Genomic DNA, 13,822 nt, shown 5'->3' on the forward strand with positions numbered 1-13,822 from the left:
TTGTTCCTCAACCAGATCTTGTTCCTCAACCAGGTCTTGTTCCTTAACCTGGGTTAATTCCTCAACCTTGGGCCAGCTCCTCAACCTGGGCCAGTTCCTCAGCCTGGGCTAGTTACTCAACCTGGACCAGTTTCTCAACTTTGGATAGTTCCTCAAACTGGGATAGTTCCTCAACCAGGGCCAATTCCTCAACCTTGGCCAGCTCCTCAACCTCGGCCAGCTCCTCTACCTTGGCCAGTTCCTCTACCTCAGCCAGTTCCTCATTCTGGGTTAGTTCATCATCCTGGGCTAGTTCCTCAACCTGGGCCAGTTTCTCATTCTTAGCCAGTTCCTCATGCTGCGCCAGTTCCTCATCCTGGGCCAGTTCTTCAACTTAGGATAGTTCCTCAAACTGGGCTAGTTCCTAGTTTCTCTACCTGGGCCAATCCTCAACCTGGGCCAGTTCCTCAACCTGGGCCAGTTCCTCAACTTGGGCCAGTTCCTCAACTTGGGCCAGTTCCTCAACTTGGGCCAGTTCCTCAACTTAAGATAGTTCCTCAACCTGGTATAAATTCCTCAACCTGGGATGGTTCATCAACCTGGGTTATTTCCTCAACCTGACCTGGTTCCTCAACTTAGGCTAGTTCCTCAACCTGGGTTAGTTTCTCAACCTGGGATTGTTCTTCAACCTGGTATAAATTCCTCATCCTGGGCTAGTTCCTCAACCTATGTTAATTCCTCAACCTGGTATAAATTCCTCAACCTGGGATAGTTTCTCAACCTGGGTTAGTTCCTCAACCTGACCTGGTTCCTCAACCTAGGCTAGTTCCTCAACCTGGGTTACATCCTCAATCTGGGCTGATTCCTCAACCTAGGCCAGTTCCACAACCTAGCATAGTTCTTCAACCTGGTATAAATTCCTCAACCTGGGCTAGTTCCTCAACCCATGTTAGTTCTTCAACCTGGGCTAATACCTCAATCTCGGTTAGCTCATCAACCTGGGTTATTTCATCAATCTGGGCTGGTTCCTCAACCTGGGTTAGTTCCTCAACGTGGGCCAGTTCCTCAACCTGGGCAAGTTCTTTGACCTGGAATAGTTCCTTAAACTGGGAAAGTTCCTCAACCGTATCATGCTATACTTTATGGCCTATAGAGACATGTAGGCCTAGTCCTCGGTGTACAGCACTCTGCGTGGAGCTCTTGAGACTGGATTTAACTGGAAACATAACTTCCATAGGTTTGTTTGTGTGTGTGGGGGGGTATATGGCCAGGTTTCCTTACATTTGGTCAACGGTCGCCAAGACAACAGTGAGTGAGGAGTGAGGTCACGTCATGTGTGTGATGAAGGGGTCTGATTGGTTAGGGTGTGTTGTCTCTGTAGGGACCAGCAATACAAATACCTGTCATGACTAAGGCTGTGAGAGGGTGTCAGAGTGTGTTTCTCAGATATACACTGGTGCCACTCCATCATGCTTCTTACCACTCCCTAATGACGTGGCTCTCCACTGTAAATGTGTGTGAGTAGGCTACTGTACCGAGTGCCGTGGTGTCAGAAACTTACACACACACACACACACACACACACACACACACACACACACACACACACACACACACACACACACACACACACACACACACACACACACACACACACACACACACACACACACACACACACACACACACACACACACACACACACAGAGCCTATTGTTCATTGTTCATTCATACATTCAGAGGGCTTTATGCTTGGGTGGATACAGAGTTATTCTTCAGCCCACCCTCACCTTCTCAACTCTCTCCTTCTCCCCTCTCCTTCTCTCCATTCCTTGTAAGACCACAACTCCTGCCTGCAGGCAGCACACTGCCCTCATTCAAACCACCAACCATCACTCACACTAAAGCTACTTCCATGTTAAGCCACAATCACATCACATTGGATTTAGTGGTGTGGACATTGGAACGCGATCTGCCTTTGTTTTACACTTGTGAGGCAGAGATCCATCGAAATGAATAGTGTTGTTTCATATGGATCAACTACAAATGAATACCACATTTTATAGACTTCCGTTGTACTTGGTTGTTGTTCAGAGATATGGGTCATGGGTTGCATCCAAAATGGCACCATATTCCCTATAGCGTGCATTGCGTTTCACCAGAGGAAAATAGTGCACTCCATGCAGCCAGGGTCATGGTCAGGGTCAGCTAAAGAAATTGAATGACTTTAGTGTTTGGATTGAGGTGAGTGTTAGGATTAGGGTTAGGATCCCCACTGGGTAAAGTGCTTGGGTTATTATGGTTCTGGTTTGGTCCATTGTTGTGCTACTGGTTAATACTTACCCTCAGCTGCACAGCAACCGTAACTGGACCACACCTCTCCAGCCTCTGCAGGAAAGATGTTGCTCCCTTCTTCTTCAAGAGCTGAGAGAGAAAAAGAGGAGGATGGGAAGAGGGAGAGAGAGAGAGATAGAGAGGGAAGAAACGAGGAGGGGGATGGTGCTATTAGAGAGCTATGAATAGTGAATATTAACAATACAAGTTGGTTGACCCGTGCTCTGGAGACACCACGTGATGCAGTCCTATGAATACGGTCAAATCATAATATGAATATGGTCATTTATGGCAAGATCTATAAAGCCAATTTTTCATTACGGTCATGCGCTATTCAATGTCCTCCTCCTTTACCTCAACCATTCAGTACCATACAATAATGTACTGTACCATATCATCATATTACCATTATTGCAATTCTGAATTATAACATCTTTGATGAGATCTTTGAGCTTCTTTATAGCCGTGTTTAACAGTGCAGTAATATTGTGCAATGTTACGTCATGTTATTATTACGGTCTTTGTCAACATGGGGAAAGAGTGAAGGTCTTGCGTAAGCCTTTCCTCTATATGTTTAATGAGGAGGGCCATTGGGTTCAGCCTTCAGCAGGTTATGCAATACAGAGGCAATTATAGTGCACATACACACACTCAAGCACACACACATGCACAGACACACGCTCAGCGAGTCCTACTAGTTACTGCCCTATTAGATTTGACCTGAAAACAGAGAGAGAGAGAGAGAGGCCGAGATAGAGACAGAGAGAGAGAGATAGAGAGACAGAGAGAGTTCATCTGCCTTTGGGCTAAAGAGCAGGAACACAGACCTCACCAAAGAAATTGGAAATACAGACAAAAATAAATAAGGAAATCATCTCAGCATAGAAAAATGTCTTCCTGTATGCTAACTATATCCCCCCACAAGAATCCCCATACTTCAATGAAGACAGCTTCTTCATCCTAGAAGGGGAGATCAATAATTTCCAGACCTAGGGACATGTACTAGTCTGTTGCAACCTAAACGCCAGAACCTGACACCCTTAGCATGCAGGGGGACACACCTACCTGGAGGTGACAGCAATACAATCCCCAATATGCCCCCCTAGGCACAACTTAAAAAAAAAAAAAAATTAAAAGCAGCTCTGTCGCACGCTGGGTCTGTACATAGTCAATGGTAGGCTTCGAGGGGACTCCTACGGTAGGTACACCTATAGCTCATCTCTTGCAGCAGTACTGTAGAATCCTTTATCAATGACCTCAACCCAGAGTCTCTCAGAGCGTTCACAGTCAGCCCACTGACACCTTTATCAGATCACAGCAAAATCACAGCCTACTTGAACAGAGCAATACTCAATCACGAGGTATAAAAGCTGAACAAACTGCATACTATTAAGAAATGCTGTAGATGGAAGGAAAGTAGAGTAGAAATCTACCACGAAACAATTAGCCAACAACAGATTCCTTTTAGACAACTTACATTTACATTTACATTTAAGTCATTTAGCAGACGCTCCTTGACAAAAGGTTTCACTGCAATAGTGAAGGTGGAAACTTGGCTGTAGGAAGCCTAATCAGTATATTTGACCTCTCTGCTTCCCTTATCAAATCTAAACATTTCAATCAGACAACCTAAGAAAATTAATAACAATGAAAAAGGGTTTGATGATGAATGCAAAAACCTAAGGAAGAAATTGAGAAACCTATTCAACCAAAAACACAGAGACAGAGAACCTGAGCCTATGCCTTCACTATGATGAAACACAAAGAGTACAGAAATAAACTAAGGAAAAACAAAGAACAGCAAGTCAGAAATCAGCTCAATGTAATTGAAGAATCCATAGATTCTAACCACTTCTGGGAATATTGGAACACACTAAACAACAACATGAAGAGCTATCAATCCAAAATGGAGATGTATGGATGAACCACTTCTCCAATCTTTTTGACCCCATAACAAAGAAGAAACAGCGAAAACATATACACTACTGTTCAAAAGTTTGGGGTCACGTAGAAATGTCCTTGTTTTTGAAAGAAAAGCATACTCCACACTGCCCTTTCCCACCTGGACAAAAGGAACACCTATCTGAGAATGCTATCCATTGACTATAGCTCACCATAGTGCCTTCAAAGCTCATCAATAAGCTAAGGACCCTGGGACTAAACACCTGCCTCTGCAACTGGATCCTGGACTTCCTGACGGGCTGCGTCCAGGTGGTAAGAGTAAGTAACAACAAATCCGCCACACTGATCCTCAACAAAGGGGCCCCTCAGAGGTGCGTCCCCTCCTGTACTCCCTGTTCACTCATGACTGCACAGCCAGGTACGACTCCAACACCATCATTAAATTTGCCAATGACACAACAGTGGTAGGCCTGATCACCGCCAACGACGAGACACCCTATAGGGAGGAGGTCAGAGACCTGGCCGTGTGGTGCCAGGACAACAACCTCTCCCTCAAGGTCATCAAGACAAAGAAGATGATTGTGGACTACAGGAAAAAAAGGACCGAGCACACCCCCATTCTCATCGACGGGGCTGCAGTGGAGCAGGTTGCGAGCTTCAAGATCCTTGGTGTCCACATCACCAACAAACTAACATGGTCCAAGCACACCAAAACAGTTGGGAAGAGGGCACCACAAAACCTATTCCCCTCAGGAGACTGAAAAGATGTGACATGGGTCCTCAGATCCTCAAAATGTTCTACAGCTGCCCAATCGAGAGCATCCTGACTGGTTGCATCACTGACTTGTATGGCAACTGCTCGGCCTCCGACCGCCAAGCTTCCTGCCATCCAGGACCTCTGTACCAGATGGTGTAAGAGGAAGGCCCTAAAAACGGTCAAAGACACCCTCCCCCTATTTTACCATGCTGCCACTCTCTGTTTATTAATTATGCATAGTCACTTTAAATCTACCTTTAAATATTACCTTAACCTGTTCAACCTATGGGGGCGCTATGTCATTATTGGATAAAAAGACGTGCCCGTTTTAAGCGCAATATTTTGTCACAAAAAGATGCTCGACTATTCATGGAATTGACAGCCTTGGAAAGACAAAACTCTGACGTCTCCAAAACTGCAAAGATATTATCTGTGAGTGCCCCAGAACTAATGCAACAGGCGAAACCAAGATGAAGTTTCATACAGGAAATGCCCCAGATTCTGAAGGCGCTGTGTTCCAATGTCTCCTTATATGGCTGTGAATGCGCCAGGAATGAGCCTGCGGTTTCGTGTTTGTAGGCATATCATTGGAAGATTGACCATAAGAGACTACATTTACCTGGTGTCCCGCCCGGTGTCCTGTGTGCGTAATCTGTAGGTCCATGCGCGTTCCATTTCTTCAGAAGAGAAAGCAAAATGCCACGATGGATTTTATCGTCGATAGATATGTGAAAAACACCTTGAGGATTGATTCTAAACATCGGTTTGCCATGTTGCTGTCGACATTATGGAGTTAATTGGGAAAAAAGTTTGCGTTTTAATGACTTAATATATATATTTTTTTTTTCCCCTCCCCAAATGTGATGAACAAAACGGAGCGATTAGTCGACACAAATAATATTTTTTGTAAAAACGGAACATTTGCTATCTAACAGAGTCTCCTCATTGAAAACATCTGACGTTCTTCAAAGGTAAATTATTTTATTTGAATGCTTTTCTGGTTTTTGTGGAAAATGTTGCATGCTGAATGCTAACGCTAAATGCTACGTTAGCCATCAATACTGATACACAAATGCTTGTTTTGCAATGGTTGAGAAGCATATTTTGAAAATCTGAGATGACAGTGTTGTTAACAAAAGGCTAAGCTTGAGAGCAAATAGATTCATTTAATTTCATTTGCGATTTTCATGAATAGTTAACGTTGCGTTATGGTAATGAGCTTGAGGCTGTATTCACGACCCCGGCTCCGGGATGGCTCCACGCAAGAAGTTAACTAACCTGTGCCCTCAAACATTGACTCTGTACCGGTACCCCCTGTATATAGATAGCCTCGGTACAGTTATTTTACTGCTGCTCTTTAATTTATTTATTTTTTAAACTTAAAACTGCATTGTTGGTTAAGGGCTTGTAAGTAAGCATTTCACTGAAAAGGTCTATCTATACCTGTTGTATTCGGTTCATGTGACAAATACAGTTTGATTTGACTTGAGACTGCGCTCAGTGTCCAAACTTTTGACTGGCACTGTAAGTATTCACACTCCTGAGTCAATACTTTGTAAAAGCACATTGGCAGCGATTACAGGTGTCTTTCTGGGCAGTATTTTCACGTCCGGATGAAATGCTTGCCCAAATTCAACTGCCTGCTACTCATCCTCAGAAGATAAGATATGCATATGATTAATAGATCTGGATAGAAAACAATCTGAAGTTTCTAAAACTGTTTAAATCATGTCTGTGAGTATAACAGAACTTATTGGGCAGGCGAAACCCAGAGGACAAACCATTCAGATTTTTTTTTTTAGGTCACTCATTGGGAATCCAGATTTCTAAGGGACCTTCTTGCAGTTCTTATCTCTTCCACTGGATGTCAACAGTCTTTAGAAATTGGTTGAGGTTATTCCTTTGTGTAATGAAGAAGTATGGCCATCTTGAACGAGGGTCACTTGAAGTTTACTGTTAGATAGAAGCGCGTGACCAGAAAGCTAGCTACAGTGTGTTTTCTTCCTGTATTGAACACAGATCATCCCGTCATCAATTTTATAGATTATTTACGTAAAAAAATACCTAAAATTGGATTACAAAAGTAGTTTGAAATGTTTCGGCAACGTTTACTGGTAACTTTATGCATACAAGGCCCTCAACCCGCCCTCCTTTTGGCAAATCTGACCATGACTCCATCTTGTTGCTCCCCTCCTATTGGCAGAAACTAATACAGGAAGTGCCGTGCTTAGGTCTATCCAACCAATCGGATTCCATACTTCAAGATTGCTTTGATCATGTGGACTGGGATATGTTCAGGGTAGCCTCACACAATAACATTGATGTATACGCTGACTCTGTGAGTTTATAAGGAAGTGTATAGGAGATGTTGTACCCACTGTGACTATTAAAACCTTCCCTAACCAGAAACCTTGGATTGATGGCAGCATTCGCTCAAAACTGAAAGCACTTACCGCCACATTTAATTAGGGCAAGTTGACTGGAAATATGGTTGAATGCAAACAGTGTAGTTATTCTCTCCGTAAGGCAATCAAACAAGCAAAGCATCAGTATAGAGACAAAGTGGAGTTGCAATTCAACGGCTCAAACATGAACGTATGTGGCAGGGTCTACAGACAATCACAGATTACAAAAAGAAAACCAACCCTGTCGCAGACATCGATGTCTTGCTCAAAGACAAGTTAAACAACTTCTTTGAGCGTTTTGAGGAAAACACAGTGCCACCAACAAGGCCCGCTACCAAAGACTGGGCTCTCCTTCTCCGTGGCCGACTTGAGTAAAACATTTAAACGTGCTAACCCTCACAAGGCTTCCGGCCCAGATGGCATCCCTAGGTGCGTCCTCAGAGCATGCGCAGACCAACTGGCTGGTGTGTTTACGGACATATTCAATCAATCCCTATCCCAGTCTGCTGTCCCCACATGCTTCAAGATGGCCACCATTGTTCCTGTTCCCAAGAAAGCTAAGGTAACTGAATTAAATGACTATCGCCCCGCAGCATTCACTTCTGTCATCATGAAGTGCTTTGAGAGACTAGTCAAGGATCTTATCACCTCCACCCTACCTGTCACCATAGACCCTCTCCAATTTGCATACCACCCCAATAGGTCCACAGACGATTCAATCGCCATCACACTGCACACTGCCCTATCCCATCTGGATAAGAGGAAAACCTTTTGTAAGAATGCTGTTCATTGACTACAGCTCAGCTTTCAACACCATAGTACCCTCCAAACTCATCATTAAGCTTGAGACCCTGGGTCTCGACCCCTCCCTGTGCATCTGCAGTCTGCACAACACATCACCGGGGGCAAACTACCTGCCCTCCAGGACAACTACAACACCCGATGTCACAGGAAGGCAAAAAAGATCATCAAGGACAATAACCACCCGAGCCATTACCTGTTCACTCTGCTTCCATCCAGAAGGCGAGGTCAGTACAGGTGCATCAAAGCTGAGACCGAGAGATTGAAAAACAGCTTCTATCTCAAGGCCATCAGAGTGTTAAACAGCCACCACGAGCACAGAGAGGCGGCTGCCTCCCTTCAGACTTGATATCATTGGCCACTTTAATAAATGGAACACTAGTCACTATGATAATGTCATTTTAAGAATGTTTACACATTTCGCATTACTCATCTCATATGTATATACTGTATATTGTGTCCTTCACTATCTATTGCATCTTAGCCGCTCTGTCACTGCTGATCCGGATATGTTATACTTATATATTCTCATCCCATTCCTTTACTAGATTGTGTATATTAGATTTGGTTGTGGAATTGTTAGATATTAGGTTTTGTTGTGGAATTGTTAGATATTAGATTTTGTTGTGGAATTGTTAGATATTAGATTTTGTTGTGGAATTGTTAGATATTAGATTTTGTTGTGGAATTGTTAGATATTAGATTTTGTTGTGGAATTGTTAGATATTAGATTTTGTTGTGGAATTATTAGATATTAGATTTTGTTGTGGAATTGTTAGATATTAGATTTTGTTGTGGAATTATTAGATATTAGATTTTGTTGTGGAATTGTTAGATATTAGATGTTGTTGTGGAATTGTTAGATATTAGGTTTTGTTGTGGAATTGTTAGATATTAGGTTTTGTTGTGGAATTGTTAGATATTAGGTTTTGTTGTGGAATTGTTAGATATTAGATTTTGTTGTGGAATTGTTAGATATTAGATTTTGTTGTGGAATTGTTAGATATTAGATTTTGTTGTGGAATTGTTAGATATTAGATTTTGTTGTGGAATTGTTAGATATTAGATTTTGTTGTGGAATTATTAGATATTAGATTTTGTTGTGGAATTGTTAGATATTAGATTTTGTTGTGGAATTATTAGATATGAGATTTTGTTGTGGAATTATTAGATATTAGATTTTGTTGTGGAATTGTTAGATATTAGGTTTTGTTGTGGAATTGTTAGATATTAGGTTCTGTTGTGGAATTTGTTAGATATTAGGTTTTGTTGTGGAATTGTTAGATATTAGATTTTGTTGTGGAATTTGTTAGATATTAGGTTTTGTTGTGGAATTGTTAGATATTAGGTTTTGTTGTGGAATTTGTTAGATATTAGGTTTTGTTGTGGAATTGTTAGATATTAGATTTTGTTGTGGAATTGTTAGATATTAGGTTTTGTTGTGGAATTGTTAGATATTAGGTTTTGTTGTGGAATTGTTAGATATTAGGTTTTGTTGTGGAATTTGTTAGATATTAGATTTTGTTGTGGAATTTGTTAAATGTTAAACACTATTATTGCACACAGGGTGTGTCCATGCAACCCATTATGTGAATTGTTAAGCACATTTTTACTCCAAGTTTGGGAAACAATGTTCTAGCTGAAGTTATGAAATCTAGCATAATTGTGAGAACACAATGTTTTATAGCAGGGTGTGTGGTTTGTGAACCCTTAAAATGTCATGAGAAACATTTATGATGACACTATCTTACCACATACAAGTACTGTGTGTGTGTGTGTGTGTGTGTGTACATTTCCTCTTATCAGCTGGCAGTACAGGACAAACAAAGCTATTCCCAGAGGTCTATATTTAACAGTATGGTGGGAAGTGGCCTAATTTGGGAAAAATGTTTTCCAAACACACACTCTTTGCTTTTCCATCAGTCCTCTGCTCCTGGCTGCTGCTTCTCCAATCGGAACACCCAGCTTCTGACTAAGTGCGTCACAGACATGGACACAGCCTGCTTTCACCATTGGTGATTCCCACCTCCCTTAACCACCAATCAACATGTGTGTGTGTGTGGGGGAGGGGGGGAGGGGTGCCCATATTTAGAGTGTTCTGAGGAGGGATGCTTTGAGCTGTCTGTAATTTCTATTGATCATGATGGTGAACACAGCATCTATTTGATTGTGATACTTTATTGATACCACTGATTGTGGTACTTTATTGGGGTCTGAATACCATACTGACTGTTTGGATAGGTTGTGGTTTAGATATGACTCATGAGTTAGGGGTATCACCCTCTTGTTTAATGTACCTTAATGAGTCACGAATAGTGTATGTCTGTATATGGTATGCTATACAGTACGTGTCATATGTTACGTTAGCCTCTATGCTCCTGACGCTGAAGACTACATCCCGTATCCCTGAAAACATATTTACCAGGCCTCTGGTGTACCTGTTTCCGTCACCGAAGGAGAATCTATTATCTGGAATGCCTTACCAGTCGATACAGGTTATTAAATGAGATATACACATACATTCCTGTTTCTCTCCTTTTGGACAGAAACATACATACCCACAAACACACTACTCCGTAGTAGTTCCCATGTGAGGTTACCGTGTGATCTCAGATGCCCGAGCACCTTTAGGGAGATGCAGAGTGAATTTGGTAAACTCTGGAAAACATTTATTTTCACACATTTAATTACCCATACCAACTGGTAAGGCATTTCCTGATTATAGATATACCTTCGGTGATGGCAAATGTTTATTGGAAATAGATATACGGGAGGGCTGGTGAATATGTTTTTGGGGATACAGGATGCTATTTTCAGTGACAGGAGCCCAGTGTGTACAGGTCTCCCGGAGCAACAAGGCTAATGTACCATATGACATGTACTGTATAGCATACACTCTGAGTGACTCGCTAAGGTGATGGTTATGCCACTGAGTTCTCCATACCTTGGTGAGTGTATGAGGTACGGTATGCTACACAGTATATGGTCCAGTACCTTGTTGAGGTCCAGGTACCTCCGAGGCTCGCGGCCTGCGGGGGTCAGGGTGGAAGGTGATGACATCCTGTTTAGGAGAAGTGCTGCTTTGGGCCCTCTCAGAGCCATCCTGGCCTGGCCCGGTACCAAAGACCCAGTCTGGGTCAGCTTGGACTGGAACAACTGCTGCACCAACACACTCTCACTGGCTGTACAGGGGAATCACAGAGAGAGAGAGAGAGAGAGAGAGAGAGAGAGAGAGAGAGAGAGAGAGAGAGAGAGAGAGAGAGAGAGAGAGAGAGGGAGGAAAGGGAGTGGAGAGGAAGGAAGGAGGAAGACAATTGCATAGCGTTGATTGGAGGAGAGGATCAGCAGGAGCAGGAGAGGAGGAAGGAGAGAGAGAGAGCGAAAGAGAGAGAGAGAGAGAGAGAGAGAGAGAGAGAGAGAGAGAGAGAGGAGAGAGGAGAGGAGTAGACAGTAGACATGAGGGGATTAAGAGGAGAAGGATGGTTGGAAGGAAGGAAGGAAGGAAGGAAGGAAGGAAGGAAGGAAGGAAGGAAGGAAGGAAGGAAGGAAGGAAGGAAGGAAGGAAGGAAGGAAAGAGGAGAAGTGAGGGGGAGGCAATGTAGCAATAATAGCCATGTAAACAATCAGGTCCATAAGAGAGTAGGCTGAGCATGCTGCCAAAGAACACGTGAAGCAGCCCTGGAAAACAATGAGATCTTTGAGAGAGGCATGTGTGTGTGGGAGGGAGTGTGTGTGGTGTGTGGTGGTGGTGAGAGAGAGAGAGAGAGAGAGAGAGAGAGAGAGAGAGAGAGAGAGAGAGAGAGAGAGAGAGAGAGAGAGAGAGAGAGAGAGGGGGAGAGAGAGAGAGAGAGAGAGAGAGAGAGAGAGAGAGAGAGAGAGAGAGAGAGAGAGAGAGAGAGAGAGAGAGAGAGAGAGAGAGAGAGAGAGAGAGAGAGAGAGAGAGAGAGAGAGAGAGAGAGAGAGAGAGAGAGAGAGAAAAAGAGAGATCTTGAAAGGAAAAATAAACAAGGGTCCTAGACTGGTTGTAGGGAGTAATGACTGTGGGCTCCAGAGGTAATTGTCTCTTCATTTATGTAATCATAATCCCCCTCCAACCCCACCACCTGACTCCTGAGGCCCACAAGGCACTCTCCATACATACAGCTCAGCCCACCCTCAGCCCCCACCCTCACACACCCTTCAGTCTAAACTTACCTTTACCCTTTGGTATATAGGAAATGGATGGGAAGGAGGGGCTGAGATGTATCCACAGGAGGATGCTGAAGGGAGGACAGCTAATAATAATGGCTGCAATGGAGTACATGGAATGGTATCAAACACATAGAAACCATGTCTTTGATGTATTCGGTACCGTTCCATGTATTCCGTTCCAGCCGTTACTATGAGCCCGTCCTCCCCAATTAAGGTGCAACTGGCCGCCTGAAGTTAATATCATATTATCTGAGCTGGAAGTGTTTGTGGGTATGTATGTTTCTGTCCAAAAGGAGTGAAACAGGAAGGTGTGTGTGTGTATCATAATGTGTGTGCATGTGTATCTTTATGTGTGTACATTGTGCGTATGTCCACAAAGGAACAAAAGCAAGAGAGAGGGTCAAAGAGAGGTACAAAAAGCCAACTCTGAAGGGGTAGCCTGATTAGGCACATCATGTAAATTACAGCAAACCACAGTAATTAGCCCTAGAGACGCTAAGCTAGCTGCTCCTGGCTCTGACACAAAGTCTGCCTGTGTCCTGCTATGCTTGGCTCACAACTACACCAGCACACGTCTGGCCATGCTCAATAGACTATATACCCACTACTGCTGTGTTTGGGTCGTTCCGTATGAATTCAATCATCCTATGAAAGATTGACAGTTTCATTTAAAACAATAGATATTTCCACTCACGTCACAACACAAACACCTCAGATGATGTGAAATAGGGTCTAAGCTACAGTTTATGTATGTTTGTTAATATATGCTAAAGGTAAATTACTATTTTAATTAAAAAAAAAAAAAAATCCAAGAAATAATAAAACATTTTGACAACCCTGTTTGTAAGCTTTCAAATGGTATTAAACTCAACTATTTATATTTTTCAGAGATGACGACATGACTGTCTCATGGTAGGGTGGGGTACGCAAAATGGTCAAGGTTTCTTAATATCAAAAGGCGTGCAGTCAAAAATTGATCGAAATTAAATGGAACGACCCTTCTGTGTGTGTATATTTAGTGATACTTACACTTCAGAACCAGTAGCAGGTTTTGGGGGAGGGAGTCCTTGTTCTTCACCAGGGATCCTGTGAGGTCATAGGCCATCTACCAATCAGAGAACATATATACAACAACATGTTAAAGGTACACCTTTAAAATGTCAGATTCACTCACCTGGTCTACATTGTACGTGAGTGTGTTGCTGTGTGCGTGTGCTCACGTGTGTGTCTGTGAGCGAACACCTACTCACTTGGCCTGCGTAGTGTTTCACAGTGAAGGCAGGACCCTGGTCTATGGGTGGGGGGTTTCCATTGCCGTCCTTGGTTGTCAGGGAGATGCCGTGTGTGGGTGTGTTGTCGAGGTGTGTCTGTAGTCTCTTGTAGAGCGTCTGTTCTGTAGGCCTCAGCGACTGACTCTCCTCATCCATCACAGACAGCAGACCTTGAGGCTTCT

The 13,822-nt window shown here is 43.1% G+C and overlaps 1 protein-coding gene across 3 annotated transcripts in view; it reads right to left on the reverse strand.

Moving 5' to 3' along the window:
• LOC118372757 (unconventional myosin-XVI) overlaps positions 1–13,822 on the reverse strand; it is a 260,749-nt gene that overhangs the window by 72,034 nt on the left and 174,893 nt on the right. For all 3 annotated transcript variants that reach the window (XM_052522327.1, XM_052522326.1, XM_052522328.1), the window contains exons 23-26: positions 13,620–13,820; positions 13,399–13,474; positions 11,173–11,360; positions 2,323–2,403 (exon numbers count right to left, since the gene is read on the reverse strand). In XM_052522327.1, coding sequence (XP_052378287.1) covers positions 2,323–2,403; positions 11,173–11,360; positions 13,399–13,474; positions 13,620–13,820 — 546 coding nt within the window. The remainder of the gene's footprint in view (positions 1–2,322; positions 2,404–11,172; positions 11,361–13,398; positions 13,475–13,619; positions 13,821–13,822) is intronic.

This window comes from Oncorhynchus keta, chromosome 7 (genome assembly GCF_023373465.1).
Source record: "Oncorhynchus keta strain PuntledgeMale-10-30-2019 chromosome 7, Oket_V2, whole genome shotgun sequence".
Classification (NCBI taxonomy): Eukaryota; Metazoa; Chordata; class Actinopteri; order Salmoniformes; family Salmonidae; genus Oncorhynchus; species Oncorhynchus keta.